Here is a 27,863-nt window from a genome sequence, read left to right as displayed (position 1 = left end):
CCCCAGCACAGAGCAATGGGGGAAGCAGGATTGCTGCCCACTGTGCCAGCCTCCCTCTGGAGGGTCTGGAGAAGTTACTAGGATGCAACAGACAAAAAACAAATGGGGCTTAACCTGAGAGGTAATGTTAAGCTTCCACAAGCTTGTATGCACTTGAACATCCTTATTTTGCCTGCTATCCACTTACATTTTAGCTTTGCTGTCAATTTATATACTTCCTGATAAATGCCTCCTTTTGGTGTAAAGCGACTTGGCAACGTGTGCCATTTTGATTAGCTAAAGTAAAGATTTGCTTTGACACGTCATTTCTTTTGTTCCGAAACGTCCTGACAATTCATATCTGTGGCAGCCAAACAAGCAGATTTATGTACAAAGCTATTGTTCATTCCTCAAGTGTCACTGCCAAATGAGGTAGAGTTTAAGCATTTGATTCCTCCCCACTTTGCATGATGGGAGGTCCACTTTGCAATAATGAAAACAGTTTTCTTGCAAAATTCAATTAAACAGAATATCAGCCATAAATCAGAACGGAGCTCTCATGGAGTTCCCATATGTGCCTATTGCTGCAGTGATAACTCTGGAGAAAAAAAACGTTAATTCTTCAAACTATTGTCTTTGTCTCTTGAATTGTTTTCTCGTCATGCCCCTACCTTCCTAGGCTCGTTTTGTTTTTGAGACATAACTTCAGAGGAGCGTCAGTGCCTCTTGTCTGAGTCCCATCCGTTTGGACAACGTGGCTGCACACTGCGGCCAGTGCTCTCCCTCAAGTCCCCATTTCTGAAAACCTCCTCTGCTAGAAACAACAGTTTTAAAACAAAAACATCATTAAATTTTTCTTTAGAAATTTAAAAGGCTGCCAGTGAAGCTTTTAGTGTGAAAATACTTTTTCCTACGTTAGAATAAGATGATATGAATGGCTAACGAGGAAAGGTAGGTTAAAATAATCCAGATACGTCTGGGAAAATCTATTTCAATTATGTTCAGTGTGCTTTTAGTGGAGACTATAAATTCTGAAGAATTAAGGGAGCCATAAAGATAAGTGTTACAGGAGAGTATGCCTCACATTTCACCTTCAGAAATTAAAATATTCGCTGTGGATTCAGATGTTGTAAGGGTCACTGCATTGCTTGTGGTCATTAATAGCAGGAGGTGACTGTTGGGAGAACTATGGGAAACCATTTCCCATAACATGGAAATTAAATGTGCAATTTACTGAAGATTCCCTTCCTACAAAATGGTGTGTTAATGCCAGATTGTGTGCTGAAGGGAACTTTGCTTTATATTTCAAATTTGCACATGGACGGGCCATCTACACTTCATCTGCCTTGCATGAAACAGTGATTACATCAGCATAGCATGAGGTCATTTCTTATTATTTTGGTTTTTTTTGTCCAGTGTAGCTGGGCAGAGAGGAAGACAAATGAGGAACCAAGGTGTTAATGTGGGGATGTGTGAGTACATGGCAGATCAAGTACTGGGGAGCACTGTGCCATGCTGTGTGTGTGTGTGCATCTCTAGGGCTGTACGTGTGTCTGTGAAATGCTGTCTGCTGCTGTTTAGGTAAAACTGGTGTGACAAGTAGCAATTCATTCAGACAAATAGTTGCGTTGCACTCCAAGCCACCCCCAAACTTTCCTGTAATGACACTTCCCACCAGGAAGACAGTAAAACCAATGAGGCAGAGCATGCCCTGCCTCCTCCTCGTGCCTGTGAATGAGGGGTGTTGCTGTACCATAATACATTGCATAATGTTTCTGATGGTGAGTGCTAGGGCTGCAGCTGGTTTGGCTGAGCTCTAGGATGCTTCCTTTAGTGCTCCTAGTATTCGCTTGCTGACAGATATCTGTGGGTTGCCCTCTCATTGAACATATCTATGAGTGCCTTGCTTCAGAGTTGCTATTTGGAGCTGCTAGCTTGTGGATTCTCTGCTCCTTGCACCAAAAGACCCCTCACATAGCATTTGGTTCAAGGAGTGAGACCAGGGAAACAGTAATGTCACTTATTTTTTCTCTCCAAATGGCTGCTAGAAACCAAGCTGTTAGGGGTGAGTTGCTCAGAGAAGGAAAAAAAAAGTGTGTGCTGCCGATGTGGGGCAAAGAGCCACCTGTTTGGTTTGGTCTAAAGCCACATCTCGATGGAGAGTGGTGCAGGAGATGAGGTGAACGTTCTCAGTAGACGCTACAAATGGTGACTTGACTTCAGTTGAACTGGAGCCTTGCGCGAACCCTCCTTAATGCCTCCATGTGCATAGTTGCAGGGTTTATACTGAGAGATGAGTTGCTGCTGCTTTAATTGATGCCATTCACATGTGCAGGGGATACCGCTCAAACCGAGAGAACCAGCCTGCAATGATTACCAGACGCCACGTGCAAAACATGTCGGTTAACAAAAATGATTTAGGGTGTAGGGCTCACAGGGTATTATAACGTCCAACTGCACATAACTGTGAAATATTAGCTTCATCCTGGCATCATTAAACGTGATGAATCTCTGCCTCTGACACCATCCTCCAGCGAGCAATGCTGTCAAATGCACGACTAACACAAAGGTGTTTGATTTTGGGGGTGACGTGAGAACTTCAGACGCTTCTGCTTCATGCAGTGCATTTCTACCCTGGAGCTGCCCAGAGTTCCCTCCTGGTGCTGTCCTGAGCATTGGAGTGTTTGTGTGCTCAGCTTCTTGCTCTTTGTTAATGATGTACACAAGTGTCAGCAGAGCCTTCCTCTCTGCGTTTATTATTTCTCTGTCACTGACACAGAGGCGTGTGTGATAAAGACACATCAAAGTTCTCATTACAGTACACGTAGCTGCACTGAACTGACTGGTTTGTCTGTAAAGCTCTTTTTGATCTGACTCTGTTTCTGGCTCCGTGACTCATTACTTACTTTCCCATAGCACTCCCTTCTGAAGAGCACGCTTGTCTTCTCCTCTTGTGTTTAATTCATGATCAAAATAGATTAGTGTTGGTATTTGTCTTGCTTTTCAGTGCAGTGTGCATAACAGTAACCTTAAAATAAAAAAGCCCAACAACAAACCAACCCCTTTCCAATATTGCTCAATATTAGAAATAACCTCAATACACCTCAGGCTCCAGTGCCTGACAGCTCCCATCTGCACAGAACCGCTGGGTCGGTGGCTGTTGGCTGTCCCTGAGCAGCAATCCCACCGGCGGATTTGGGGAGGGAGGGGTCTCCCACAATGGCTGTCCATAAATATCACTTAAATCTCATGATGTGACACAATTACTTGGTGCTGGATGGAGGGAGTGGTGGCTGCCCAAAGGCTCTGATCTTCTCGAAATCTGTCATCCTTGCTGCTGCTCAGCACATCTCCTTGCTCTGTTGTGGCGGCTGCAGGCAGCACTTTTATTCTGTAGGTAGACAGAGGAGTGGTGGTTCTTAACCATTTTCGAGGATTAAAACATATATATATTTGTATGTATACATGTCTGTGCACATATGTATTCTCCAACTGCAGTAGGCTGTAAATAAACGTAGCAACTAGTTGAGTGCTGCTGAGTGCTGTGATAACTACTGAGTATTAAATGACATTGAGATGAAATCCCTTATGAACGCACAACTGCTGCCAAGGTCAGGGTTTAACAAAGCTTGTCATTCCCATGCTTTAAAATGCAGATTGCGTGCAAGGTCCCCACTGGCCCCCTCGCAGCGCTGAAGCTTTTTCCAGCACAGAAGTTGGAGCATTTCTCCTGGAATTAGCACAATTTTCATCATCTTTTCATGTGCTTTTGCGAATTTGGCCATTAAAAAGATCATTTAATTCCATTTGGATGCTTTAAAGCTTATCGGTTAAGAGCATTGGTAACTTTCTGGCCACATGTGGTGTGATGTTAAAGGCAAGTCCTTGCTCCTAGTTTGATGCAACTAATGAAGTTAGTTTCCATCCCTCCCCATTTGAGAGCCTTGCCTATGTATCTGCAGAGAGAACTCAACTTGACCTTGCCTTACAGCCTAAGTTGTCAGGAGTCAAATAAAGTGAACCTGCCTTGTTTTTATTAATGGCCTTGATTTTTAGCCTGATGATTTTTTTACTATGTTGGCTGGGCATGCAGGGGGTGCAGGCTTTGGTACCCATCAACCCTCCCATGCCGAACAGCGTGCCTGCCTGTCCTGAGCCCTGCTCTTCTCGGGGCTGCCATGCCTCCCTTCCAGGCACCCGTCTTACCTTGGCTTTGCTCATTCTGGGCTGCTTTGGCATCAGCCTGTGTCCCTGCAGCTGGTGGGAGGTTTAGGGCATGGGAACACCAATGCCAAGTGTAAAGAGGAGAAAGTCATTTTATAGTGGAATAGGTCCTGGGAAACTTCATCAATCTTTGCCTGGATTTGTGTCCAAACATGACTTGTCCTGACATTCACATGGCTGGTGTAGGAGAGCAGTGTGTGATTTGGGCTGCAGGCAGCTGCTGTGTGCTGAACCACTGGCCAGATGTCAGCTCTATCAATATCATAGAATCACTGGAGTTGGAAGGGACCCTTAAAGATCATCTAGTCCACCTCCCCTGCGCTGAACATGGACACCCACAGCTCGATCAGGTTTATCATATCCTCCTCTTCCACCTGTTATTTTTTTTTTAGGCACCACAGAGTTGTCTGTATTGGACATGTTTGAATAATGGCTATTAGAAGGGAGAGCCTGCACAACTAATGATGGGTGTAAAATAGAATATTTGTCCAAATGTTGTTGCTTACTCCTTATGCTTAACAGCTTCTGCATTGTACACTGTGCTCCTCAGAGATTATGGGGCTGTGCCGGTCCAAAATCACAGCTCTGCTGTTAAAAATACGTTGTTTCACTCCTAAGAGCAAGAAGACTTTCCAAATCCAAGCACGTGTTGTTTGCCTTCAGAGTGCTTGCAAAAATCAGTGCAAGAGGGGAAATAATAAAATGATCCTTTTTCTTTTTTGAGCAAAATTAAAATATGGTCTTGCTGCAGATGGCTGACTGCAGTGCAATGCCCCATATGTGTGTGTGCAATTACACATTTCATCTTGATGAGTTCGATGTGTTTATGGAGCTGGCTGTTTGTTTGTCAGTCATCAGCTTCAGCCCCCCCTCGAAAAAAGCAGGGCTGTTTGTTCTTCTGCTCAGCTGAATGACAGATATTAGCATATTCCTTAGGAAATGTGGCTTGGGTGTATGTATACAGCAAAGGGCAGTTGATAGGGCATCGGCAATCGCAGCTCGTCTGTTAGTCATTAAGCTCAGCAAGAACAAATGTGTCTGCATCAGATAACAAACACAGAGGCAATGCTGGCAGTGCAACCTCTGCTTTAGTCTGAAATCCTTTGTTCCCTAATAAGGCCTCAAATATGAAGTGTGGAAATACCTCGGAGAGGATGTGCCATTGGGAAGTCATTGGTTCCAACGTAACATAGTGCATGAGGATTATTGGACTGAATGAGCTGTGCTCCTCTTCAGTGCGTTTGAAAAAAAAATAGAAAACATTTATTTTCTTCCTGAATAACTCTGGGACAGTTGCCCCCTCTCACATCGCTCACTTGTCATCATTGGAGGTGGATTCTGGGCGTCTGCTGAAAGAAACCTTGTGGTGGGTGAGGTGGTGAGGTGGACCCATGCATCCAGTGGACCCATCCATCTGGGATGTAGAGAAACTCGATGATCCTGATGGGTCCTTTCCAACTTAGGATATTCTATGATTCTTTAGGGAAAAGCAGCAAATTGCAAGATAACATTGGAGTACACGGCGGGAACAGTTCTAGTCCATCAGCTGCAAAAACGATTTTCTTAAGTAAATCCCACTTTCCTGAGCACAGCATCTATTTCAGCCTTCACGCGTGTGCCTGCATTGAGGGTTGTGCTATTAAAATAACTGTAAGCAGTGTATGTGTGCACTGTGAGCAAAGGCAGCTGGCACCTTGTGGTGTGCAGGAGGCAGCTCTGCTCTGCCCCGCCTGGCCAGGTGCTCCCTGCAGAGCCACGCTCGGTGCTTTGCAGACTTTGAGGCATTGCCATCAGGTGGGACTACAGGCAGAAATGAATAACCCTCATGTAAAAGCTCCTACTTGAAGCAGAGAAAAGACACCGTGGCTGTCCTTGCTCCTTGTCCCTTGCTGTCCTGTAGGTGTCCCAGGGCTGGGGACAGTGTGGGGACTGCAGTGGGACAGACGTGCTCCAGGGCACGTGTCTCTTTGTGACCTTCAGATGGGGAGAACAGCAGGAGCTTTAATTCAGGATTGTTAATTCAGCTTGTTCAGCATCTCTTTGGGTGTCTTCCAAGCAACTAGGCTCAGAAATTATTAAAAAAATATATACTTTTTTTATATATTGCCCCAGCGAGAACAATAACTGAGTAATGATTGTTGGCTTGCTGCTTTACCCCACTGTGCTCGGCCTCTGGGGTGCTCTCAAGCAGCCCTGGCCTTGCTTTGGTGGCACTGTGCCTTCCTCTGTTGTCCTCCTGCCGACTGCAGGACCTGATGCAGCTGCAGAACAGGGCTTTGGGGACAGCCGCTGTTGGGGTGGGTGCTGCATCCCTGCCGCGGTTCTGTGCTGTGTAGGGAGCAGTTAGCTTATCTGTTCCAAGGTCCCTTTTGCAGCCAGAAGGGTATCTCTGCATGATACTGCTGCCATTTCATCCATGAGGTTTTTTTGTGAAGAGAGGAGGAAGAGATTCCTGCCAAGGCAAATTTCCAGCCATTCTCTTGGCAGCTTATTAGCCCTGGGCTTTCTTCAGCATGTTGGTGATACAGTCACCCTGGCACCCCTCTGCCAGGCTGCAAAATGCTTGTTCCTAAATGCAGCAGATCTACAGTTGCCGTCCCACAGTGCTACATTCCCCATCACAGTCAGAATGGCACAGCCACCAAACAGGGTGGGTGATGCCTCAAACCTTTGGCAACGCAGGAGCGAGAGAGGAAGCGAGAAGGAAGCGGTGCAAGGCATGGAGCAGATCTCTGTGCAGGAGCGATGATTTCTGGCTGTCTCCCATGCTTGTGCCAGCAGCCACCACACCCCACGATCGATGCTTTACTGCAGAGGTCAGGAATTGGAATCTGGGTGTAATGGGCTGATATCCTCTGCTGGAAAAAAGCAGTGATGGATCCAAGCCCCTGCTCTGCCCTGCGCAGCCATCCCGACTTGCACTGTGTGGCATTGTTCCGCAAACCCTCTGCACTTGATTTTTTAAATTATTTTTAATCATGATCAGGCAGCTAGGATTTCTGCAAAATGCTAGTATTTTGCTATAATGCCATTTTATCAGTTGATAAACCTTTTTAGCTGCAACTTCTATCTTTAATACTTGAGCATCAGAGGTGCCCGAGGAGGAAAGGAAGAATCCAGAGATCAGATGGAAGCTTTTGATAAACACTTGGTGTCCTGCATGCAGCAAAGATGTGCTTATCTCCCGTTCTCTGCATGTGTTGTGTTGGGGCTGCAGTGCCCAAACCTGGGACGGGGCAGGATGCGCTGACACCAGAGGAATGGGAATGGGAATAGCTGCGATGCAGAGCGTGCATCTGTGTCACTGTGCCATGAGCCAGGGACAGCTCTCATTAGAAGGTGACTTTTTATTTTTTCACGAGGTAGGGAGAAATTAATGACCACCCTTATTTCTGCTGCTGCCCTGCAGATCCGAAACAACCAGCAACTCCTTAATGTTAGCACGGCTTTCAAAAACAATATTTCGAAATGTCAAGTTAATGTGCTCTGGGAACAATGAGATTCAAGGACCCAGTGTGAGCATCAAATTGCATCTGCTGCCACAAGGACTTCTGGGATTCTTGGAGGCAAACGCGTTGGGGAGGTTTTGGGGTTTTTTTTTTGTTCATTCTTTCTTCTAAAAGCAAAGTTTTCTTTTTCTCATGCCTGTCCTCGCCACAAAATGCGGACCAAACCTGTCTGAGACGGCAGATTAAAAATGAAACTCTCATGAATGAGCAATGCAGCCTGCATTTTTTATGACAGAGGAAAAGCAAACCCATTTTAAAATGTGCATATTTTCTTTTTAGATAGAAAAAAGCGCCTAAATAGGCGGGCTGTGGGTGTCGATAAATATTTATTCCAAAGAAACAATCTCTGAGCAGAATGCCTTATGCTTTCAGGCAATTAAAAATCAGCGTTTGTTTTTCACAGTGGAAGTCGCATTTTCTAGGAGATTTTGGAATGTGTCCGCTGCCAAGTGAAAATCACTACATGGTGTTTTTTGCCGAGTAATTGCACCAAAAGGACACTCTGATTTATAGGAGGGGTTGTAATGATCCTGAAATGGAGGGGAGGAGAAAACGGAGCGTTAACCCGAACGCTGCCTATGTTATGGTGCAGTCCTCTGAAGAAGCTCACCCAGGAGCTGTGCCACTCCGCGCTGTGTGAGCCCATGGCACTGGAAGTCCTCAGCCGTGAGGGGAGCGGGGCAGTGAGCAACCAACAAATCACTTCCTTTCCTTCCCGCTTCCCTTTCCTAATGTTTTCTTGTTCACCGTGTTCACGGGCACACGCACCTTGGTTAAACGTGCTTTGACACCAGCTGTTCTAAATGCATTTTAAAGAGCTGCGAGGAACGCGTATGCACCAAGGTCATATAAATTAATAATTATCAAAGTGCTTTTGCCCTTTTCTGCCTCCAGAAAAGAAGCAAGGCAAACTTTAATCTGCTTTCTCCTCTTTTGAAGTCTCCCAAACAAGATTTTGCCGATAACTTCGGGGACCGTTGTTTTGATGGCAGTCGGGAGCTGACTTGGTCTTGTCTGTACATGTGAATGTTCATTTCCAAGTGTGTTTGGGCTTGTAATTAGAATGGTGCAAATAGTGTAATCATGAGCTGCTCAGAACCTGTAATTATCAAAAATTGGTGTACAGAAGATGTATAAATCATGACAGTGCTGCTTTCCAGCTGCCAATTAAGAACAGGAATTCAAGCTGTCTAAATGCAGAGGGTTTAGGCTAGAAGGTTCTATTACCCTCATCACAGAGGTGCTAATGAAGAAAGTGCTCACCCATAACTTCTCATTAAGCAACAACTGGATTTAAGAAGTGTTGGCACCACTGGAATAATTAGGGGTTTTCTATTATTGAAGAGATGAACCTTAAAAGAAAGCTACTTTAGCTCTAAGATCCCAGTTCGTACAGTAGAATCAAAGAGTTCTTACATTTGACAAACACCTCTAAGATCAAGCCCAACTCCAACCCACTCCCACCATGGCCATGACCGTGTCCTTCAGTGTCGCATCTCCACGGCTCTTGACCACCTCCGGGGATGGTGATGCCACCACCTCCCTGGGCAGCCTGTGCCAGTGCCTCACCACTCTTTCAGGGAAGAAACATTTCCTAATATCAAACCTGAAGCTTCCCTGGCACAACATGATGTCATCAGCTCTCATTCTGTCATTGCTACCTGGGAGAAAGGGCCAACCCCTCAGTACCACCTCCTTTCAGGGTGTTGTAGAGACCCCTCGAGTCTGTGCTCTGTGCTGTGTACCATGGTGGTTGGAAAAAGGAGAACCTGACCTGTCTGTCACAGTGCCTGAGGCCATGGGGACATCAGGCAGCCTTGTAAGCCCGTTGAAATTTTAAACCATTTTGATAATGTTCCCCTCAGCTTTAATGTTACACATCCCTGTGTATGTACCTCAGTAATTGAAAGGGATATCGGGCAAATTTGATCTGTCTGGCTTTGACTTATGCTGTCCTTATCTTGGCCTTCGTGTCATTAAGAAAAAAATTGGTATTGATCTCGGACTATACCACTACATTGTGCTGCAATTTTTCTTCCTTACTAGTAGAATATAAATCGATAGAAGGCAGCTGCTTGAGACGTGGGCCAGAGATGGTGCTGTCATTTATATATTGTAAATTCAATGATAGCTGATCAAATCAGTGCGTCTACTGTTCCAAACCTGACATGATTGAATTGTCAATAAAAAAGATTTTACAGTAAGGGAAGGAGAGCTGGTGGTGTAAATGCCTGGAAGCCTCAGGAAGTTTGATATGAAATGAACCAATAAGGTAGGCTATTACTGTACAATTCCAACCGCTGAAATATTTGGATACTTGTGTCCTCACTTGGAAATGGAGTTCTCTATGGGGGAAGCCTTTCATTACAGCTTGTTTGAAAAGTAATTACATGGCGGCTGTGAAAAATGGATGGCTTCTTCTGAAGTGAAGATAGCTTGTGTATAGGGAAGAATTAACAGAAGCAGTGTAGGTCTTGTCTGAACAAAACATTTGTAGTTCCCCCGTCTTGGGTGGAAGGTTATTAATGAGTCTGTTTGCTCAGAAACAAATGGTGCGGCAAGGAATGTGATTGATAGATTGCTGGGTCAAGGCTGGCTCTGCTCTTCTGTAGAACCTCTGTGAACATGAAATCAGAATATGGTCCAATGTTTTCCTGGACTGCTGAAAGAACAGTTTGTGACAAACCTTCTCCTGAACCTATTCTTGGGAATTGGGCTGGAAAAGTGTTTGGTTTTTTTTCCCCATTTCCTGGTGTGTGACACTGCTGCTGGGTAGAGTTGGGCACTCCAAGCCTTCTCTCCATGCACATCATCCCTCCATGTGAGCTGTGTTCTGCTCCCCTTTTTCCATCCTCAGCTGTTACTCGGACCTTGCTGGTGGCTGGCAGCTTCCCGAGGATGCACTAACGCAATGAGTTGTGATTGACCACGCTCTTAATCTCTTTATTGTGTTGCACCAATTTAGCTAAATCCTAAATCCATTAGGTGCTCTCAAATTGCTTTACAAGTGTCCGGACGAGGTGTTTGCAATAAATCCAGTCTAATTCTCCCTGCAGACAGGGTTTTAAGGCTTCAGTTCTGGACTATTAGAGGAGCAGTATGCTGCAGGAGTGGGTTTGCACAAGAATGTGAAGGGTGAGCAGCAGTTCAGCCTTTCTGCTTGCTGTTGATGTTACTGCCTACTTCACTTTCTTGATGGAGAAAGCAAGCTGGAGAGCAGAAACGTGGGCTGAGAAATCCGCTCTGCTTTGGGATGGAAGTGATGTTCTGTTTGTTTAAATGGTTTAAAAAGCACTTAATCTAACAAAGTTACCAATACTTTGCTTTACTCCCCCCACCCTCTTTTACACACTGTAAGTACAGCCAAATAAGGTATGCTAGTGAAATGAGCCTTTCTCTTGCTGGATCCTGCATAGATGTGGGAGCACTGGGGCAGAGCTGGGCTGAGATCCCTTTGCATGAGCTGTAGGGCAGCTGCTGCAAATTGCAGCAAATTGCACCCACTTCAAGCACAGTTATCACAAGGCTGGTTATTTAAGCCCAACCTTTAAAAAAAAAATTGTAACCCATGTCAAACCCGTGTCAAAGTACATTTTGAAATGCTCACCTTCTGCAGTGTCACTGACACCTCTATTTATTCGATGAATTATTCTGATTTTGCTCTGCTTAGGGCTGCAGACACACCTCCCTGCTCGGGGTGTTTGCGTGGTGACAAAGTGGAGCAGGGCCTGTTGCTGCTGGAATAGCAGTCCCCAGACATGAGGGATTTTCAGCTTGTAGTGGCAGTTGTTCACATTAGCTGAAGCTTGCTAATGTGACCCACTGAGGGGCTGGTAACGTTCTGCCTTAGCGGGGGGTGAAGATGAGGAGTGAAACATGAGTGTTCTTTGTAGGAAAGATGAATTTGCAGAATGTTTTGCTGTCTCATTTCAGCACAAGCATGTGGTTTTCGGTTCCCATAACCTCGGGGCATTATGAAATCATGATTAAAGTCCTGAGAACAATGCGATCAGCATTAAAATTGGCAATTTTGAAAAACGATACATTGTGAGGTTTCACTTAATTTGCCTTTCTTGTCTCCCAGCACTGTGGGTCACATTTTCAAGCTTTTTCCCACAGCAGCGTGAACCCAGTTTGTTTTGGTTTTAAATTCTGAACAGAGATCCTACATTATCCCCTCTGCAAATCTGTTACAACAGATTCTGCAAGCAGTGAGAGCAGTTCCAGCACCTGGCAATAGGCTCAGCTTCTATTGAAGGTGAAGTTTTCCTGCAGGTCTCATTTGCTGGAGTGAAGAATGCTCTGGTTTGAATTCTGCCCGTATTTCCATACCCATAAGACGACACAGTATGGAAACGTGTGACATGATAAGAGCAGACTTGCTTGTGAGAGGCCTGTTTAATATGTGTCTCCATTTGAGCTTTTTTGGGAGAAAACCAGTTTATCTGCTGTATATACAAACTGAGGGGTAAGGAGATGATGGTCCGTGGTGGGAAATCAGAAACACAGCAGCTAACTCTGGGCAGCTGATGTAGGTGGCACTAGTAGCTTTGGATGTTGCTACCTGTGTTATTTTTTCATTACTTTTGTACTCTCTTTACCTGGATAGCTGATTTATTCATATACAGCTAAAGAATGAATCACTGTGCAGACATCACGGAGACAGCACGCAGAACACAGCAGCTCAGCAGGGCACGAGAGATTCATCTGGGTGCCTGGAATACAGAGGTTCTTTGGTTTGGTTTGTGTCTAAGTGCTCTTTGTTTAACAGATAGCTGCTCACTTTGTTTAACCGATAACACATGTTGTGCTGTTACTGGTCTTGACCTTTTCCAGTTAAACTGGCTTAAAGTGGAAGTGTTTATGGGGAGGCTCTGCAGCCCTGGCGTCCGCGGGCTCTTTGTCTGACCCAAGGGGGGCTCGGTGTCTGCCAGGAGTTTGCACAGAGCTGCATGTTTGCAAACTTTAATGGCTTTTGCTACAGACAACTTCTAACATCCCCCCCCACTGCTGCCCCAAGCAGGAGCTGTTTTTCCCTCGCTAGTTTTATTATTGTCACTGGGGTTTTATTGCAGTTTCAGATATCTCGTGTGTATAAAATGCCATCCAATTGGCAGCAGGAAAAAAGGAGAGAGGCTTTTCAGCACAAACTCTGGCTTAACAAGTGCAGAAGGATGCTATTTCCTCGTATCAGGGTACAATTTCCTATTTTAAGAATGGGATGCAGTCTGCACAGAGGATGCTCGCCCCTCTTTGCAGCAAGAGCCAGACTGGTTCTTGGTGCTGGTCCCAAACATGCAGGTCTTTCAGTGTTGAGCTTTCACCTCCAGGTAATGAAGCTGTACGGGCATGGCTTGGGACTGCCAGGCTTTAATTTCTTTCGTTCGTTCGTTCGTTCGTTCGTTCGTTCCTTCCTTCCTTCCTTCCTTCCTTCCCTTCCTTCCCTTCCTTCCTTTCCTTCCCTTCCTTCCCTTCCTTCCCTTCCTTCCCTTCCTTCCTTCCCCCCACCTCTTCCATATTGCTGCCGTGGGAGGCTCGGCAGTGGTGGATGCTGATGGGAAGATGCGAGCTCCCCTCTCTTGGTGCCATCGGAGGAGCAGCAGCAAACAATCAGCTCAGATAGCAGAAAATGGGCCGGCTGTGCTCGTCCTCCAGGGGCTGTAACAACTCCCATTACTCTGTTATCAAGACGGATCCATCTCTGACATGCCTAAGCCGGTCGGTTAAGTGCAGACCTCACAGGAAATGAATCTTTTTGATTCTTGACAAGAAGACACAAAGAAGAACTTTTTGAGGGAAAATGTTTTTCCTGGCAAGCACAGATCGGCTTGGGGCAGGGAATAGGATTGGGTTGGGAATCTCTGAATTTGATTCTGAGCTCTTTTCCCTTGAATATTCTCTTCTCAGTGAATATAAAATATAAATACAATCAGGTCTTGAACTGTATGTCTGCTGTTGCTACCTCCCAGAGACGGCGGCACTTCCATTGGAAGGGTTTGGAAGTGAGGAGAAGTAATATGAAGGCTTAGAAAAAGAAATCTGCCCTTTTATTTGGTGGTGAATATACAGGGAAGTGTGCAAGCTCCTACTCAAAGATTCACTAACACGTTAAACACCCTAACCCTATTCCTATTCAGCCAGGTCATGTTGCCATGTGTCTTTGAAATGACCCTCATGGGCTTGTGCCCTCCCTGTCCAGCAATAAACTCATTCCCAGGACTAATGGTAAAATTCTGCAAGGTGTGAATTCCTGGCTTGAATAGATTTACAGTAAGTTAATAGGTTTTGCAGCATATCTCTTGCAACCTATTTGTGGCAGCATCGTTTTAACATGCAGAGTAATTGAAAACATTGTCAGGTGATGGGATTTATTATCCTCTCCAGCCTCTTTTTCATGCCTAGGAAAGGCTCCATAATAAACACGATGCTGGCAGTAAGGAAATATCTTGTGTGGAGGTGTTCAGAAGGGAAGAGACTGGTAATTTTTCTTCAGAAGAACAGATTCCATAGAAGTGTATGCTTAGCAAACACTACCAAGGGGTCATTTCTTGTGGGAGGGAACCACTTTTTCCACCTCTTCACTGCCCACGGTTACAACTCATGCTGGTAGATGCCACTGTGTTCCTAGTGCATCGCTGGTGTCCATCTGTGCAGGACATGTGCCTGTGCCTTCAGGAGGCACTGAGATGCAGAACGCACGTGTCTGAACATGGCAGTGCTGGGGATGAATATTTAATGGTGTCAGACAGTGTATTCTGTGTCGTTTCCATGCACAGCCCTTGAAATATGCAGACTTCACTTCGTGAGGTTTATGCTGGAAGCATCCTTTGGAGAAAGTGTTTACTTTTTGCAAGCGTTATTTGTCCTTGCTACTTTTGTTATCATTATTTATAAATCAAAACTTATATTGATCCAGGGATTATGCGCTAAACCACGTCTGAGAGTGGTTGCTCTATTACTGAGAAGACCAGCTGCCATCTAACTTTTGGTAAATTTATTGATCAATACTCCTTGTGTTTCTCTTTAGAAAAAGAATGAGCTGAATTTTAATTTACTGGGAAGGTGGCTGAGCACGTGGCCCCTTCTTCAGCAAGGGATTTACGCCTGCGAGGAACTTTCAAGAGATGAATAGTGCCGTTACCTTGCAGGGGATTATTCATGTTCTTGGAGGAATGCCTGTCCAGAGCGGGCAGTGCGGCCTCGGATCGATTTCTGGCAACGGTGTTTGAGATGCCTTCTTGAAAGCCAAATTCTAATCCTACACTCCAGTTACAATGGGAGTAAGGAGATGATAAAACATTCTCTTTTGGAAAGGAGCAAACCAGTCCCAGTCGTGGGACGTGCCATGCATCACTTAAAAATTAATGAATAAAAAATTAATGTGGGAGGTCAACTCAAGTTACTTCAGAGGTAGGGTCCAGTTTTTGGAAAGGGCCAAGTCTGGGAGTTTGGGTCTTGGGTGGGGGATGGTGCCTGGGGTTGTGTGTCTGGGGCATGTTGGGAGCGATGGCACTTGGGCTACTGAAATGATCCACGCTCTCATCTTCGTGCGGGAAATCCCTGTCTTCCTGAGATGCCTTTAGACAAAATCAGCCTGACATCACTAAATTGCTTTTGAGAGCCTTGTCATCGCTCTGTCTTGGGAAGAGCCACTCTTTAGGGGAAGAAAATTACACCAATATTCATTGCTTTTAACTCCATTGCTGAGCAAATGCCTTTCTTGAGTTCTGAGGGCACAGGTAGGAAGCAGAAAACAGAAATAAAGGGTAAGAGGCTGAAGTGCTTTAAAAACAGCCAACAGGTGCCCTTAAAAACGTGCGAGCCCTTCATGTTACTATAGGGATCAAGAACTGATTTTCTACCATTTGCTTTTCATCAGACTGTTGAGATAACTTTAAAGAGAATTTGGCCAGGAGAGATTAGAAAGGAAGGAATTTGCTTCTTAAATAAATAGTCTGCTCTCCATTGTTGGAGACTTAACGGGCCGATAAAAGCCTGCTGAAATGAAAGGGAGCCTGGAAAACCCGCCTCAGATCTGCCTTGCTCTGAAGTGAAGGAGACCAATGCACTTCCAAAAGTCTTTTCAGATTTTCCCAAGTCAACTTAACCCAGTAGCTTGACTTATCTTCATTTGTTCTGACGAATAAAGGAATTTGCTAGTTAGGCAATGCTGGAAATAGCTTATACATCTTAGTTTAAAATAAATGGAGGGAGTGCACATATTGGTGCCCTCTGTTTTAGGAAGAGTTGGTAGTTTAAAATAAATGGAGGGAGTGCACATATTGGTGCCCTCTGTTTTAGGAAGAGTTGGCTGTTAGATACTCACCTTGTAAATTTGAGATGGAATTTATGGAATCGCTTGTCCTCTGTTTCAAGCACGTTTCATCCATTTAAGAGGCATGCTTCTTATTTGCGGTCTTTATAATACTGTTATTTTGGATGCTGGAGCCTCCAATTTGTAGAAGTGTGGCTGGGGGTTGACCAAGAGCTGGTTTCCTGGGCACTTTACCTTTATTTTTTCCCACTAGTGGATGGAGATTGTCATCTCTTCAACAAATTGGAGAGAGAACAGTGATGTGAATCACAGTGTAAATATTTGCGGTAAAAATGGCAAAGGTGAGAGTTCCCCAGTGATGTGACATTAGTTCTGAGGATATTATTGATATAATTACAACATAACAGAGGCTTGGTGCTCTCGGTGATTTATTTTATCCTGTTGGATTGGTTTAATTAACTTTTTATCTTTAGAGGGAAAGAGGAAGATATGAAATATTGGGAGTGTGCATATTTCTGTGTACAGCTGAAAGAGAAATGCTCGTCCCTGACCCCGAGCCCTGCCAGCCCTGTGCTCCCACTGCCCTCTGCACAAGTGGAAGGGGCAGATTAACATCTTCTCCAAACGAGAGTTTCCAAATAGAATCATAGAGTCACTGAGGTTGGAAAAGGCCTCTAAGATCATCTAGTCCAACTCCAACCTGCCGGGCTGTGGGTAGGGGGTGCGTGGGGAGGGGTTTACCCTGTGTTTGTCCGGCAGGTTACCAGGCAAACTGGATTCAGAACCACACTTCCTTTGGGTTAACTGAACTCAAGGGTGGGACATCTTTGGATTTAATGTTAAAGCACAAGGTCCCATGTGGATGCAAGAAATGTGCCCCAACCACCCAATAGAACTGCGACAGTGAATGTCCAGCCATCTATTCACTACCCCTAAAAAGTGAGCCACTTTCTTGATGCAGAAGCCCCATACATCCCTCCCTGCCTTTCCTTCTTGTGCTTCCTCGCCTTCAGCTGAGCCTGCCCTTATTCCCCCTGTTCCCCTTGGCTTTGATAAAGAATCATGTTCATCCTCCCCTCGTGCCAGCCTTGACTGTTTGCATTTTTAACTTTGTCTTTATTAAATTTTCAAGAATCTCTTAAGCATTCGCACATCTGTCAAGGCACAAAGCAGAATATTACTTGATGCTCCGAAAAACAAATTATACAGTAGATATGCCACCCATATTTAATCAACAGTGCTGCAGATGCATGTTCAAGCACAAAGCTCCTGGAAAGACTTCTCCTGTGAGGAGTCATTTGTCAAGAGGTCTTTCCTGGGAGTTCTTCTTGGGAAGCTCATGTGGAGTGTGGCACCTTGGAGCCCTGACATTAGGGGGTTTTGTGTGCGGGATATTAATAATAAACAGGTGAGCCGCAGTGTGACTAATTGCTCAGCAGTCAGGCAACTACCTAGAGTGTAATGGGAGCTTGTTCTTGAGGCATTTGGAGTGGGTCTAATGAGGAGTTAGCATACAGTGTTTTTATGAAAAACTTCAGGGAGTGTATTTCCAAATGCCAGGGCAGTAAATAAGCTGAACAATTAAAATAAATGTGTTTTGAGCCTGGCATTTTGATGGGCACAGATAATTAGGAGAAGATGCTCTCTGTTGACAAAATGGTATGGCTTTGGCTGAAGAGCAGCTCTGCCTTTGGAAGCCTCTACCTTGGCTCCCATGAGAGGGCACGGTGAGGAAGGAGCCCCCTCTGGTCTGGAGAATGAACAGAGACCTCTCCTCTTTGGTCTAATGGTGATGGAGCAAAGGGAGAAAATGTGAGCCCCGATGGCTTACAAGTGGGAAGGCAGAATAATTAAACTGTTCTGATTTCTATTACAAATGCTTTGAAGCTAATCTCATAATCCTTGGGAGCTCGAGTCCATAAATTTTATCATGACAGTATTGCAAAAGTAATCCAAGAGGCTGCCTCATAGTTGAGGGGGGAAAAACCCATTTCCTAAGCTCCAAATGTGTTCAGAGAAACAAACCTTGTAAGAGCAGCAGTGGCACCATCTGATGGGCTTTGTAATGCTACAGACAAAAGTAATTATGCTGCCTAGAAGAGCTTTTGTCTCCAGATAATGTTGTTAAAAACTTGCACAGTAGTGTAAATCATAAAGGAACAAATCTGGAGTCTGCTCTTACTGCTGCCAGGGGAAAAACTCTTGGGCTTTGTTTCCTTTCTGCTCAATATACTGCAAACCTCTTCCAAGTTTGTAAATAAATATTACCTGCTGTTTGAAAAATGACTCGCAGTTCGTCTCACCAGCAGTGCCTGTGGCAGCCAGGCCATTATTGCAAACAGTTGTTTCTCTCTTGGTGAGCTCCTTTTTGTGTGTTTCAGGAATACAGGCTGCTTCCATGAGTCTGAAGCTGTCTGCTTCATTGGGGGTATTAAAGAAGTATTTCTCTCTCCAGAGCTCACTCACATGTGGATTCCTATGGCTGCTTTCTCAGCTTCCCAGCGGTACCACAGCAATTGCCATGTCAGAAAACGTCTTGGCAAGCTTACAAAAAGCAAAACTTGGGGGATTTTCTCGATGGACATTGGAATTTCCATCTGTGAATGCTGAAGTGTGTGTGGTATGGTTTTTTGTGGCTGAGCGTTTATTTTAAGTGTATGGGACTCTTGGCCATTTGAAACCCTGAACCTGAAGAAACCTGGACCTGAAGAGGGTGCAGTGATTGAGTTAGGAACACGTGAATTCACGTGCCACAGAATCCCAGTGGAGATGGAATCTGCCCATGTGTGCCAATGTGACGGTGACACAGCATCGTCCTTCCTTCTTGACCATCCTCCCCAGGTGCTTGAGGGGTGTCCTGCTGGAACAATAATACTAGCCCACACTTTTCCGTTGTCGCCTGATAAATGCGCTCTGGAATAAGGGTTGCACTGTTTCACGCATCCTTTTTGAGCCCTAATAAACCGCCCTTGCCAGAGTTTGTCACCAGATGTACAGCACAGCTATGGAGCTTTGCAGCTGGCGGTGCTCTGCCTCATGTCCTGCACGGCTTCCCTTGGTTTCACCTGGCACTGAGCTGTTAGAATCATAGAACAATTAGGTTAGAAAAGTCCTCTAAGGTCATCTAATCCAACTGTCCATCTACCACTAATATTACCCGCTGACCATGTCCCTCAGTGCCACATCTCCATGGTTCTGGAACACCTCCAGGGATGGTGACCCCAGCACTCCCTGAGCAGCCTGTGTCAGTGCATCACTGCTCTTTCAGAGAAGAAATTGTTCCTACTATCCAACCTGCACCATTGCTGGCAAAACTTGAGGCCATTCCCTCCCACCTGGGGCAGAGCAGTATGGTTGAGCTCTGCTGTGTGTGCACAGCTACGATGATGGAGGCAGTAACATGTGAACCTTGTGCTGCCTTGCATGCTGAAAGATGGGTGCGAGTCTGACACTGCACCCCATCACTGCTGTCAGGATATTTGTTCTGCTTCTGCACGAGCTGAGGACCATCTTCTTTAAATGGCAGGGTTTGAAAATATCCTTGAAATGAAAAAGAAAGAAAAAGAAATAAAAGCTTGAATTGTCCCCCAGCAATTGGGGCCGCAGGAATACCATGCGATGAGTTTTTCCCAGTAGCAAAGCCCTGAGTGTGGGGGCTGACCCACACACTTCCCCTGCTTTGAAGCGCTTGCAGCACGGCCCTGGGTCGCACCTGGAGCCTGGGTTTTAATGTTCTTGTAGCAAACACCAGGGGATTTGAGGGTGAGATATTTTGGATCTGGGAGGCTTTTTTTTTTTTTTTTTTTGGACGAAGTTTTATTATTTCTCCCATTTATTAGCGGGGCAGCAGGAGGCTCCGAGTGCCTTTGTTGTGCCTGTTGCACACTCTAATGGGTATATGCAAAGGCAACGAGGAGCATGAAATAGGCACTCTCAGGCACCTTTATGAGAAAAACGTTGTGCATGTCACGACCCTTGAAGCAGTGGGACCGTGTGTGCGTGCTGCTCTGATGCGCGTTGCTCTCGGTTCCTTTCTGTGGCATCCCTCGCTGTAGGAGCCTTGCGTTGGAGCCTGGAATATTTTTCTAATCAGTGAAGGGTCTCTCGGCTCTGATGATAACTTGCAAAGCACAGAAGAGCGAGGAGAGGGAAGAGGGGATGACTTTTTCTAAGGGAACTCGCAGAGAGGAGGTTAAAGTCGAGCCGTGAGCACAGCATGAGAATCCTGGCACCGTCAAATGCGCTGCCCCAAAAAGTGCTTTGTGCTCTTTGTTGAGGCAAAAGCTATTCTGGTGCTCTTGAGGATAAAGGAGAAAAAAAGTTTCATAATCCCTGCGCCCTATTTAAAGAAACTTGGTTGTTTTTTTTTTTCAATATATATATATATTTTTTTTTTGCTTTAAAACTTTCTATAGCGGAGCAGCCAGAATCTGCTTTCCTGCTGTTGCTTTGGTGGGGCTGCTGGCACCAGGCGGGGTGGAAACATGGTCTGAATGGCTGTGTTTGGTCATTTCTGTTCCAGTCGGTGCTCACAGCATAGCTTTCTGCATGCCAGTTTTGGAGACAGTGGGGGACATCAGGTCCCTGTGTGCATGGTGTGTGCTTGGGGAAGCAGCGTGGAGTCCTGGGGATGGTCTGGGAGCTGTTGGGAACTCAGCAGTGCCTGTGGCCATGCTGATCCCCGACCCCCGTGTGGAAGAGTCAGACCACGCACAGCTGCATCTCTGACTTCACAAAGAGAAAAAAATGAAACTTACGGCTTTAAAAATTGAACGCGCCCTTTAATTATTGAACATGAATAATTTCCATGCAAATCGAGCCTGGGTGCATGTTTCCACAGTGACACGGCTGAGATTGTCAGCGACCCGTGAGCTCGGAGGCTCAGCGTCACTTTGAGCCACAGGGCTGCTCGTATCCAGGGCAGATAAAATGTGGATTTGGGAGAGCTAAGGAGCTGCAGAGGCCTTTCAGCTGGCATTGAGGACATGTGGTGCTACCAGCTGGGTCTGAATCTCCTCTGTGATTAAACTCCTACATGTTTTACTTTTCATAATGGAACGTCGGCATTTACTGTTTCCTGATTTTGAACACTGTGTAGATTGTCAAACATTTATCTCTGTCTTAAATTGTCTCAAGATAGAATTCCTGTTAATTTCAAATCAATATAGAAGAGGGAGAGAGTGAAATTGCAGTCTAGCCCTTTTCTTTAATATATTTAATATTTTCTTTAAAAACTGAAATGTTAACTAGATCCTAGTTTTTGCAATTTTGAAATGCAGCTCGTGCTTAAAGGATGTGGGCATTCTCCTGGAAACCATAGGATCGTAGAATCATTGAGGCTGGAAAAGACCTCCAAGATCTCCAAGTCCAACCCCAGCCTACCCCCACCGTGCCCATAACCACGTCCCTCAGTGCCGCATCTCCATGGCTCTGGAACACCTCCAGGGACGATGATCCCACCACTCCCTGGGCAGCCTGTGCCAATGCAGCACTACTCTTTCTGAGAAGAAATGTTTCCTAATATCCAAATGGCTGATGATGATCAGTACTGCAGCAGGCACTGCTGACCTGCACTGGTCAGGACGGGAGCAGCCTCTGCAGCAGCACTGGGATCTGATGTTATCCTCCCTGTTTCCGAGCTCATCTCCTAATCACCTGTTTTGTTTTGTTTTGCAGAAGCCTTTGAGATTGTAGTGCGGCACGCGAGGAACTTCACCAACAGCATGTTTAGGAGCCACTACAAGAGCATGGGGCCCAGAGCTCTTAAGTTTGTTGGAGAACTCTTCACGGATGTCTCGCTGTACATACTGGGCTCTGACATCAGCGTTAATGACATGATAAATGAATTTTTTGATAGTTTATTTCCTTTGGTCTACTCTCACTTGATTAATCCTGGCTTCCCAGATCCCTCAGTAGAAATGACTGAATGCCTGCGGGCAGCCAGGAGAGACCTCAAGGCCTTTGGTAACTACCCAAAGATGATGATGACGCAGGTGTCCAAGTCGCTTCAGGCCACGCGGGTCTTTCTGCAGGCGCTCAACTTGGGGATCGAGGTGATAAACACCACCGACCACCTGAAGCTCAGCAAGGAGTGTGGGCGGGCACTGCTGAAGATGTGGTACTGCTCACACTGCCAGGGGCTGCTCCTGGCCAAGCCCTGCGCCGGGTACTGCGGTGTGGTGACCTACGGGTGCCTGGCAGGGGTTGGAGAAATCGACCGCCACTGGAGAGAGTACATCAGCTCCTTGGAGGGGCTGACCAAGGGCATGCATGGTGTCTATGACATGGAGCACGTCCTCCTGAACCTCTTCTCCCTGGTGCGGGATGCGGTCATCTACGTGCAGAAGAATGGAGGAAAGCTCTCGGCAACCGTGAGTTGGTTTTCTGTGTTCCTGGCCGCAGCAGGGCTCGGTTGTGTACTGAAACCAGGCTACCCCATTCCTACAGCCAACAATCTCTGAGGGCTCAGATTTCCAGCTCCTTTCTCCTCTCCTCTCAATTCTCTGATTTTTTAAAACCTTTCAGGGCACTTGAAACTGGTGTTTGTGGGGACTGGGCATCAGAATCACAGAATCATTAAGATTGGGAAGGTCAGCTGTAGGGAAACTATTAGGTCATGGCTTGAACCGGTGATTGAGCACCTGGTGAAGAGGTGTGGCCATCCCAAAGAGCACAGGCAAAGTTTGCACCTGCGCTCCCTAGTTAACCAGAATGGGTGGACTCAGGGTGGAGCCCCTCTGGGCTCAGATAAGGGCCAGCCATGGAAGGGAGAGTATTTCTTGGACCTGGGCTGCTTCCTGAGAAGTGTTGTGTGGTCAGAGAACCCCTTCACCAGTTGGGTGAGTTCAGCTCTTCTTTCTGTATGTGACTATGGGCCTAGCTGCAAATACTTTGTCTAATGCTGCTAAGAATTTCACTTCTTTGTGAGCAGAATACCAATTAGATCATCTAGTCCAGTCGTTAGCCCCTACCTGTGACTGCTCTAAACCATGTCACTCAGGGTGACATCTACGCTTTATTTTTGAAAACCTCTGGGAACAGTGACTCCACCAGCTCCTTGTCAGCCTGTGTTAATATCTCACCTCTCTTTCTGAGAAGAAATTTTTAAAAATATCCAAGCTGGACCTTCCCTGGTGCAACTTAAGGCCATTAGGTTTTTGCTTCTTTTTATGTTGCTCAGAACTGCAATCCAGGATTTGCCCTGGTATCAGACTTGTAGGTGGGATGGGAGATGAGGACCTGAGATGTTCCAGCATCTTTAATTCTCATTGGGTGCTTTGCGTACTTCGGGTAGTTCTTAGAGTATGGTCCTGTTTTCTGGGTGTCCCCTGGCTCCCTGGTGCTTTGGGGACTGCACTTAAAACTACCAGGGAAAGGAAAATCCTCGCTCATTTGGGTTAGAACTTGTATTTTTTCCTTGCACATATAGTGCAGCAGGAGCCAGAGTTGCATTGCCTGGTGGCTGCTCTGTCTCAGTGTGCTGAGCATCCTGGGAGATGGATGGAGACCGTCTATAGTTCAAGGTTTGTGGGCTGGGCTAGGAAAGAAAACTGTTTCTTCTTTTAACATTACTAAAATGTACCTCCAAGTAGGGGCACGTATCTAGAATCAGAATGATTAAAGCTGGAAGAGATCTCTCAGCTCATTTAGCCCAACCATTAACCCATCGCTACCATGCCCACCAACCATATCCCTCATCTGTGCCTTCTAATGTACTAAATGAGGTCTGGTTTTCCTCATTTTGGTAACTCATTCCACTTATGGGCTGTGTTTATTCCCAGGAGTGAGGTTATTTACTATTTATTAGGAGAGACCTGATGCTTTAAAAATACACTGTGTGAATTTCTGAGCCTCCTGAGAAACTGAGGCTTTCTTGTTCGGAAAATGCTGCTGCTCTGTTTGAACGCCAAGGACAAATGGAATGTAGTAACATAATGCTTGTTTTGCAGAGGAGATTGATCCATGCAGGTAGTGTGGAGCTGAGGGTGGGGGTAAAGGTGTTATGCTTTGCTTAAAGCCAGTGATGATTAAAATCTGTCAGCTAACAAGGAAGCATGCTTGTTTCTGTCACTCTTGGCTCCTGTTTACAAAAGATCTGTGTTTATGTAGGTCATTGTAGTACTTGCACTGTGAGTAACTCTTATCTTTTTGGGGCTTTGGAAATGTATCGGATTATGGATTTCAAGCTCTGTGGCATTCAGCCAGCATCTCTCTTCTCTGCTGTTTCCTGTGCCACTTTTGCTCGGTGATTGCCTGAGATGTGTCACCATGTTGTTTCACAGCCCATGGATGTGTGGTGGCACCTGGGTGGTTTCACAGCCCCGGGGTAGTTTGGCACACGCAGCTCTCCTTATTGCTTGGGAGAGATGCAGGGACCAAATCTCCAGGAAGCTGGGCTACACTCGCGTGTGAGAACTGGCAGCATGTGTTGCTGTGTGATCCTGGAGTGACAAGTTTTTCTTCTATTGTACTTTTATTAGCACAACGTTAAGCATGCATTTTTGACAGGGCTGTTGCTTATATTACCAAATATTGAGACCTTGATCTGTCTGCTGAGAATATGTTTGCGGGAGGATAAGTAGATAGTGCACTGCTGAAGTCAACGCAAGCCATGGCAGTGGAGCCATTATGTGCCCGTCCTTTGCCAAACCAGAATATAAACTGACTGACTTTAAGATTAAAAAAGAAGTCACTGAGCATTACAAAACCATTCATTGCTTTCGTACTTGATAGAACAGTTTGAATTCATTAGTGCCATCTATAGTTAGGTACTTAAGCATAGCTCCTCTTGATTATTTAATACTTGGGTGATTCTTTTATTTGCTCTAAACGTGTTTTGGAGTTAGAGCAGTGCAGAGGAAAAATTTCAAGGCAAGCAAGCAGAGTGTCTAGCGATTGTCACTAAAAGAGAATGGCCACTGCATTTTTAAACCCTCAAGTACTGCTGTTGCTCAGCTGAAACTCTTGTGTCAACCAGAGAGACTTCTTACAATTGAGTTGTGAGCTGCTCAGAGAGGAATGGGGCAGTGATGGGGGAGCTGGTGGTTATAACACAGCTCTGTTGGTCTGTGTGCGTTGGGATCTGAGGTACATATCCCTGCCCCTAAGTGATGGAATGCAATCTCTTGTAGCTGTGCTGGAATGAAAGTTTCTCTGTTAAATTTATTGGCACATATTGGGTTTCAAAGTATATAGCTGGAAGCAAACAGTTGTATTTGCTGTTATCCTGTAAATATGATTGGCTTTAGATACCATTGTCATATCAAAGCCTAAAATGCCACAAGAGGTTTTCTTTGAAAATGTGAGACTTTGCTCTTGTGCTGGCTTTCTGTATCAACCCAGCTTCATTTCTGACCTTGGTGTGATGGTTTCTGTAGGCGAAGTTCAACTCACTGTATGTTAAGAAGCATAAGGACAGGTTATTTGTCATGAAAATCCTCTGGATTATGGAGAACTTATCTTCAATGCCTATGGGAAGATAGCCTGAACATAAACACTGCCACCCTTGTCTGCCTTTTGGGATTTTGGTATGACTCTGATGGCACTGCTTCTTCCTAGAGCTTTGAGTTTGTGTTGAAAACATGCCTGATGCTTCCCTCCCTTGTTGTTATTTTAACCGTGAATGCAGTGATTGCAGACAGCCCATGCTTCCTACCACAAACGAAGACAATCTGATGCAGCACAAATAAACTTCGTGAAATATCCAACCCTCACACCTCTTGGAGTTGGGGCTTTCTCCCTTGTAGAAAGTGCATCTGAGACGATAGGTCTGGGTGTCACACAGCTGACATCTTCTGGGGTCTCCTACCCAAAGCCAGTGCTGCAATTCTATTTTGTAAGGTTGCAGAGTTGAGGTGAAGATTATTGACAGACAGTCACCTGTGTCAATACTTTTCCCCAGTGCTTTTTTTCCTTCCTGTAACTCATCAGGATTTTGAACCCATCATAGCAGAGTGGGCAAGAGGCAGCTCATAGCCTGGTGAGACCCATGTGAAAATAGGTGGGTGAGTGGCTGGGGCTGAGGCTCCAGGCACCTCTTGCACCCAGAGGTGGGGGGTGCTCTCCAGGTGTAAGTCAGCAGAGTGAAGGGTTCAGATTTCAGCTTTGCAAGCTATATTGCACTATGCATCTGGGAGCTGTACCTGGTGGTGTAATTGAGGTTGGATGTGAACATGCTGTGGAGCAGATGTGCTTGTAGCACAACCAAATCTAGGAATGAGAGCAGGCTGCAAAGGAGTGTGAGATCTTTCTGGTTAGTTTTACAAGACTCATAGCAAATTATGTAAAGCACCAACAAGCCTACCACTGGAAAACCGATCGGATCTGCATCTCTGGGTGCAAATGCAAATCCATGGGCTGATACTGCTGCTGAGTCTCTGCTGCTCCCCTCACAGTCAGCACAGGTGTGTGGCTCTGTCTGCAGCAACTGTCAGTGTGCAGGAGTGAAATTCAAGCGTATGTAAGTAAAGGAGCTTTTGGCAGGGATGGGAATGCCCCGTATCCATACCCAGTGATTCAGTTCCCATTGGGGTGGGTGCAGTGTGTGCTGCTGTTGGAGGCAGATTGCTGGGAACTGCACTGCCTGGGTGGCAGCAGGGAGCCCTGCCACATTTTCCTATCTGCTAATGGATTTCTTTCTGCACTGGGGCTGGCGAGAGGCTTCAGAGGAAAGCTTTGAAATGACAGCATGGTTCACAGAGTCATTCCCTTTGAGAGCCGAGATGGGTTTCTTTGTACTTTTAATGCGGCACAGCTATGGGATAGGCAGCTGGGTGCACTGCCTCTGCATTTTCCATTTCTTTATCGGAAAAGTTTAATCCTCTGGCTGTTCTCCTAATGCTGGTGGCCAGCTCCCTTTTTTGCTTAAAGCTAAATACAGTGAGGCTTGGGTTTTGGTAAGTTCGGGGCAGCTCAGCTATCCCAAGGTGCATTCACTGTGTACTTTTGTTACCCATCTTGTGATACGTGGTATAATGTGCCTGACAAGGTGCGAGCAAGAGTCTGTTCCTGCTGCAAGGTGGGAATAAAGCCAGTCACCAAGGACAGTATCCTGTGAAAATTCATTGGGAGTATTATGATGAGTTGTCTGAAGAGATTCAGATAGTGGAGATTTTCTGATAGCTGGGGAAGCATGCAGCAAAGCACTGAACTGATTTGGATCTATGCATTCCCATGTTGCTGGTGGCTTGGCTGGCACTAAGCAAATAAAAAGAATTCAGAGTAAAGAGTCTGCAGCTTGCTCTTGGGAGTGGCTTTGGCATGGGTGCTCTTGGCCACTACTTGCCCCTTGGCAGGAGTGAAGCTCAGAGGTTATTCTCAGCCTACTGAAAGTTGCACCCCTTGCCTGGCCTGGGGAAGGAGCTCATTATTGCCACACTGTTAATTAACTTGCTGCTAACAAGGCTTTTCCTTGAGAGGATTCAGTGCACCTCATGCGTTGGTCAGCCTTGCCTACGTTTTCCTGGGCTCTAGCATGGGCACAGCAGCATGCTGCCGTACCTCCTGCCAGTGCTGAGGGCAAGGTGAGGCTCTGGGGGAATTTATCACTGAATTGGGTCTGACCATGGTGGAAGGAGTGCAGGGCTGTGTGGGGCTGCTAGATGGATGCAGCAGACGTGGTTGGTGTGAGGCTGGGGGAAGATGCCGTTAGATGTCAATGTGGCCTTAATTTAAAGTAGCATTTGATTTTGCTGCTATTTGTAAGCTTTTTTATTTTTTCCTTTTTTTTATTGCTTTTCATCTGTTCTTTTAACTGGACGTGTTCTAGCCTCTGGCGTGTTGTGGCATTTCAGTGGAATTTGCAGTGATGCTTTTTTTTTTTTAATTAAAAGTAGAAGGCAGCTGCTGGCAGTGCCCCCTCCTCCCTGCAGCACGGG

General features: G+C 45.8%; 1 protein-coding gene across 5 annotated transcripts in view; it reads left to right on the top strand.

Annotated features, from left to right (window-relative positions):
- The window catches only part of GPC3 (glypican 3), a 115,501-nt gene that overhangs the window by 25,087 nt on the left and 62,551 nt on the right, over positions 1-27,863 (top strand). For all 5 annotated transcript variants that reach the window (XR_002441612.1, XM_021406405.1, XM_021406406.1 and 2 more), the window contains exon 3: positions 21,664-22,358. Coding sequence is in view for 4 of the 5 variants with exons in the window: in XM_021406405.1 (XP_021262080.1) it covers positions 21,664-22,358 (695 nt within the window). In the remaining variant the exon portion in view is untranslated. The remainder of the gene's footprint in view (positions 1-21,663; positions 22,359-27,863) is intronic.

The sequence above is a fragment of the Numida meleagris genome, chromosome 8 (assembly GCF_002078875.1).
Source record: "Numida meleagris isolate 19003 breed g44 Domestic line chromosome 8, NumMel1.0, whole genome shotgun sequence".
Taxonomy (NCBI): Eukaryota; Metazoa; Chordata; class Aves; order Galliformes; family Numididae; genus Numida; species Numida meleagris.
This window is presented reverse-complemented; position numbering and strand designations above follow the sequence as displayed.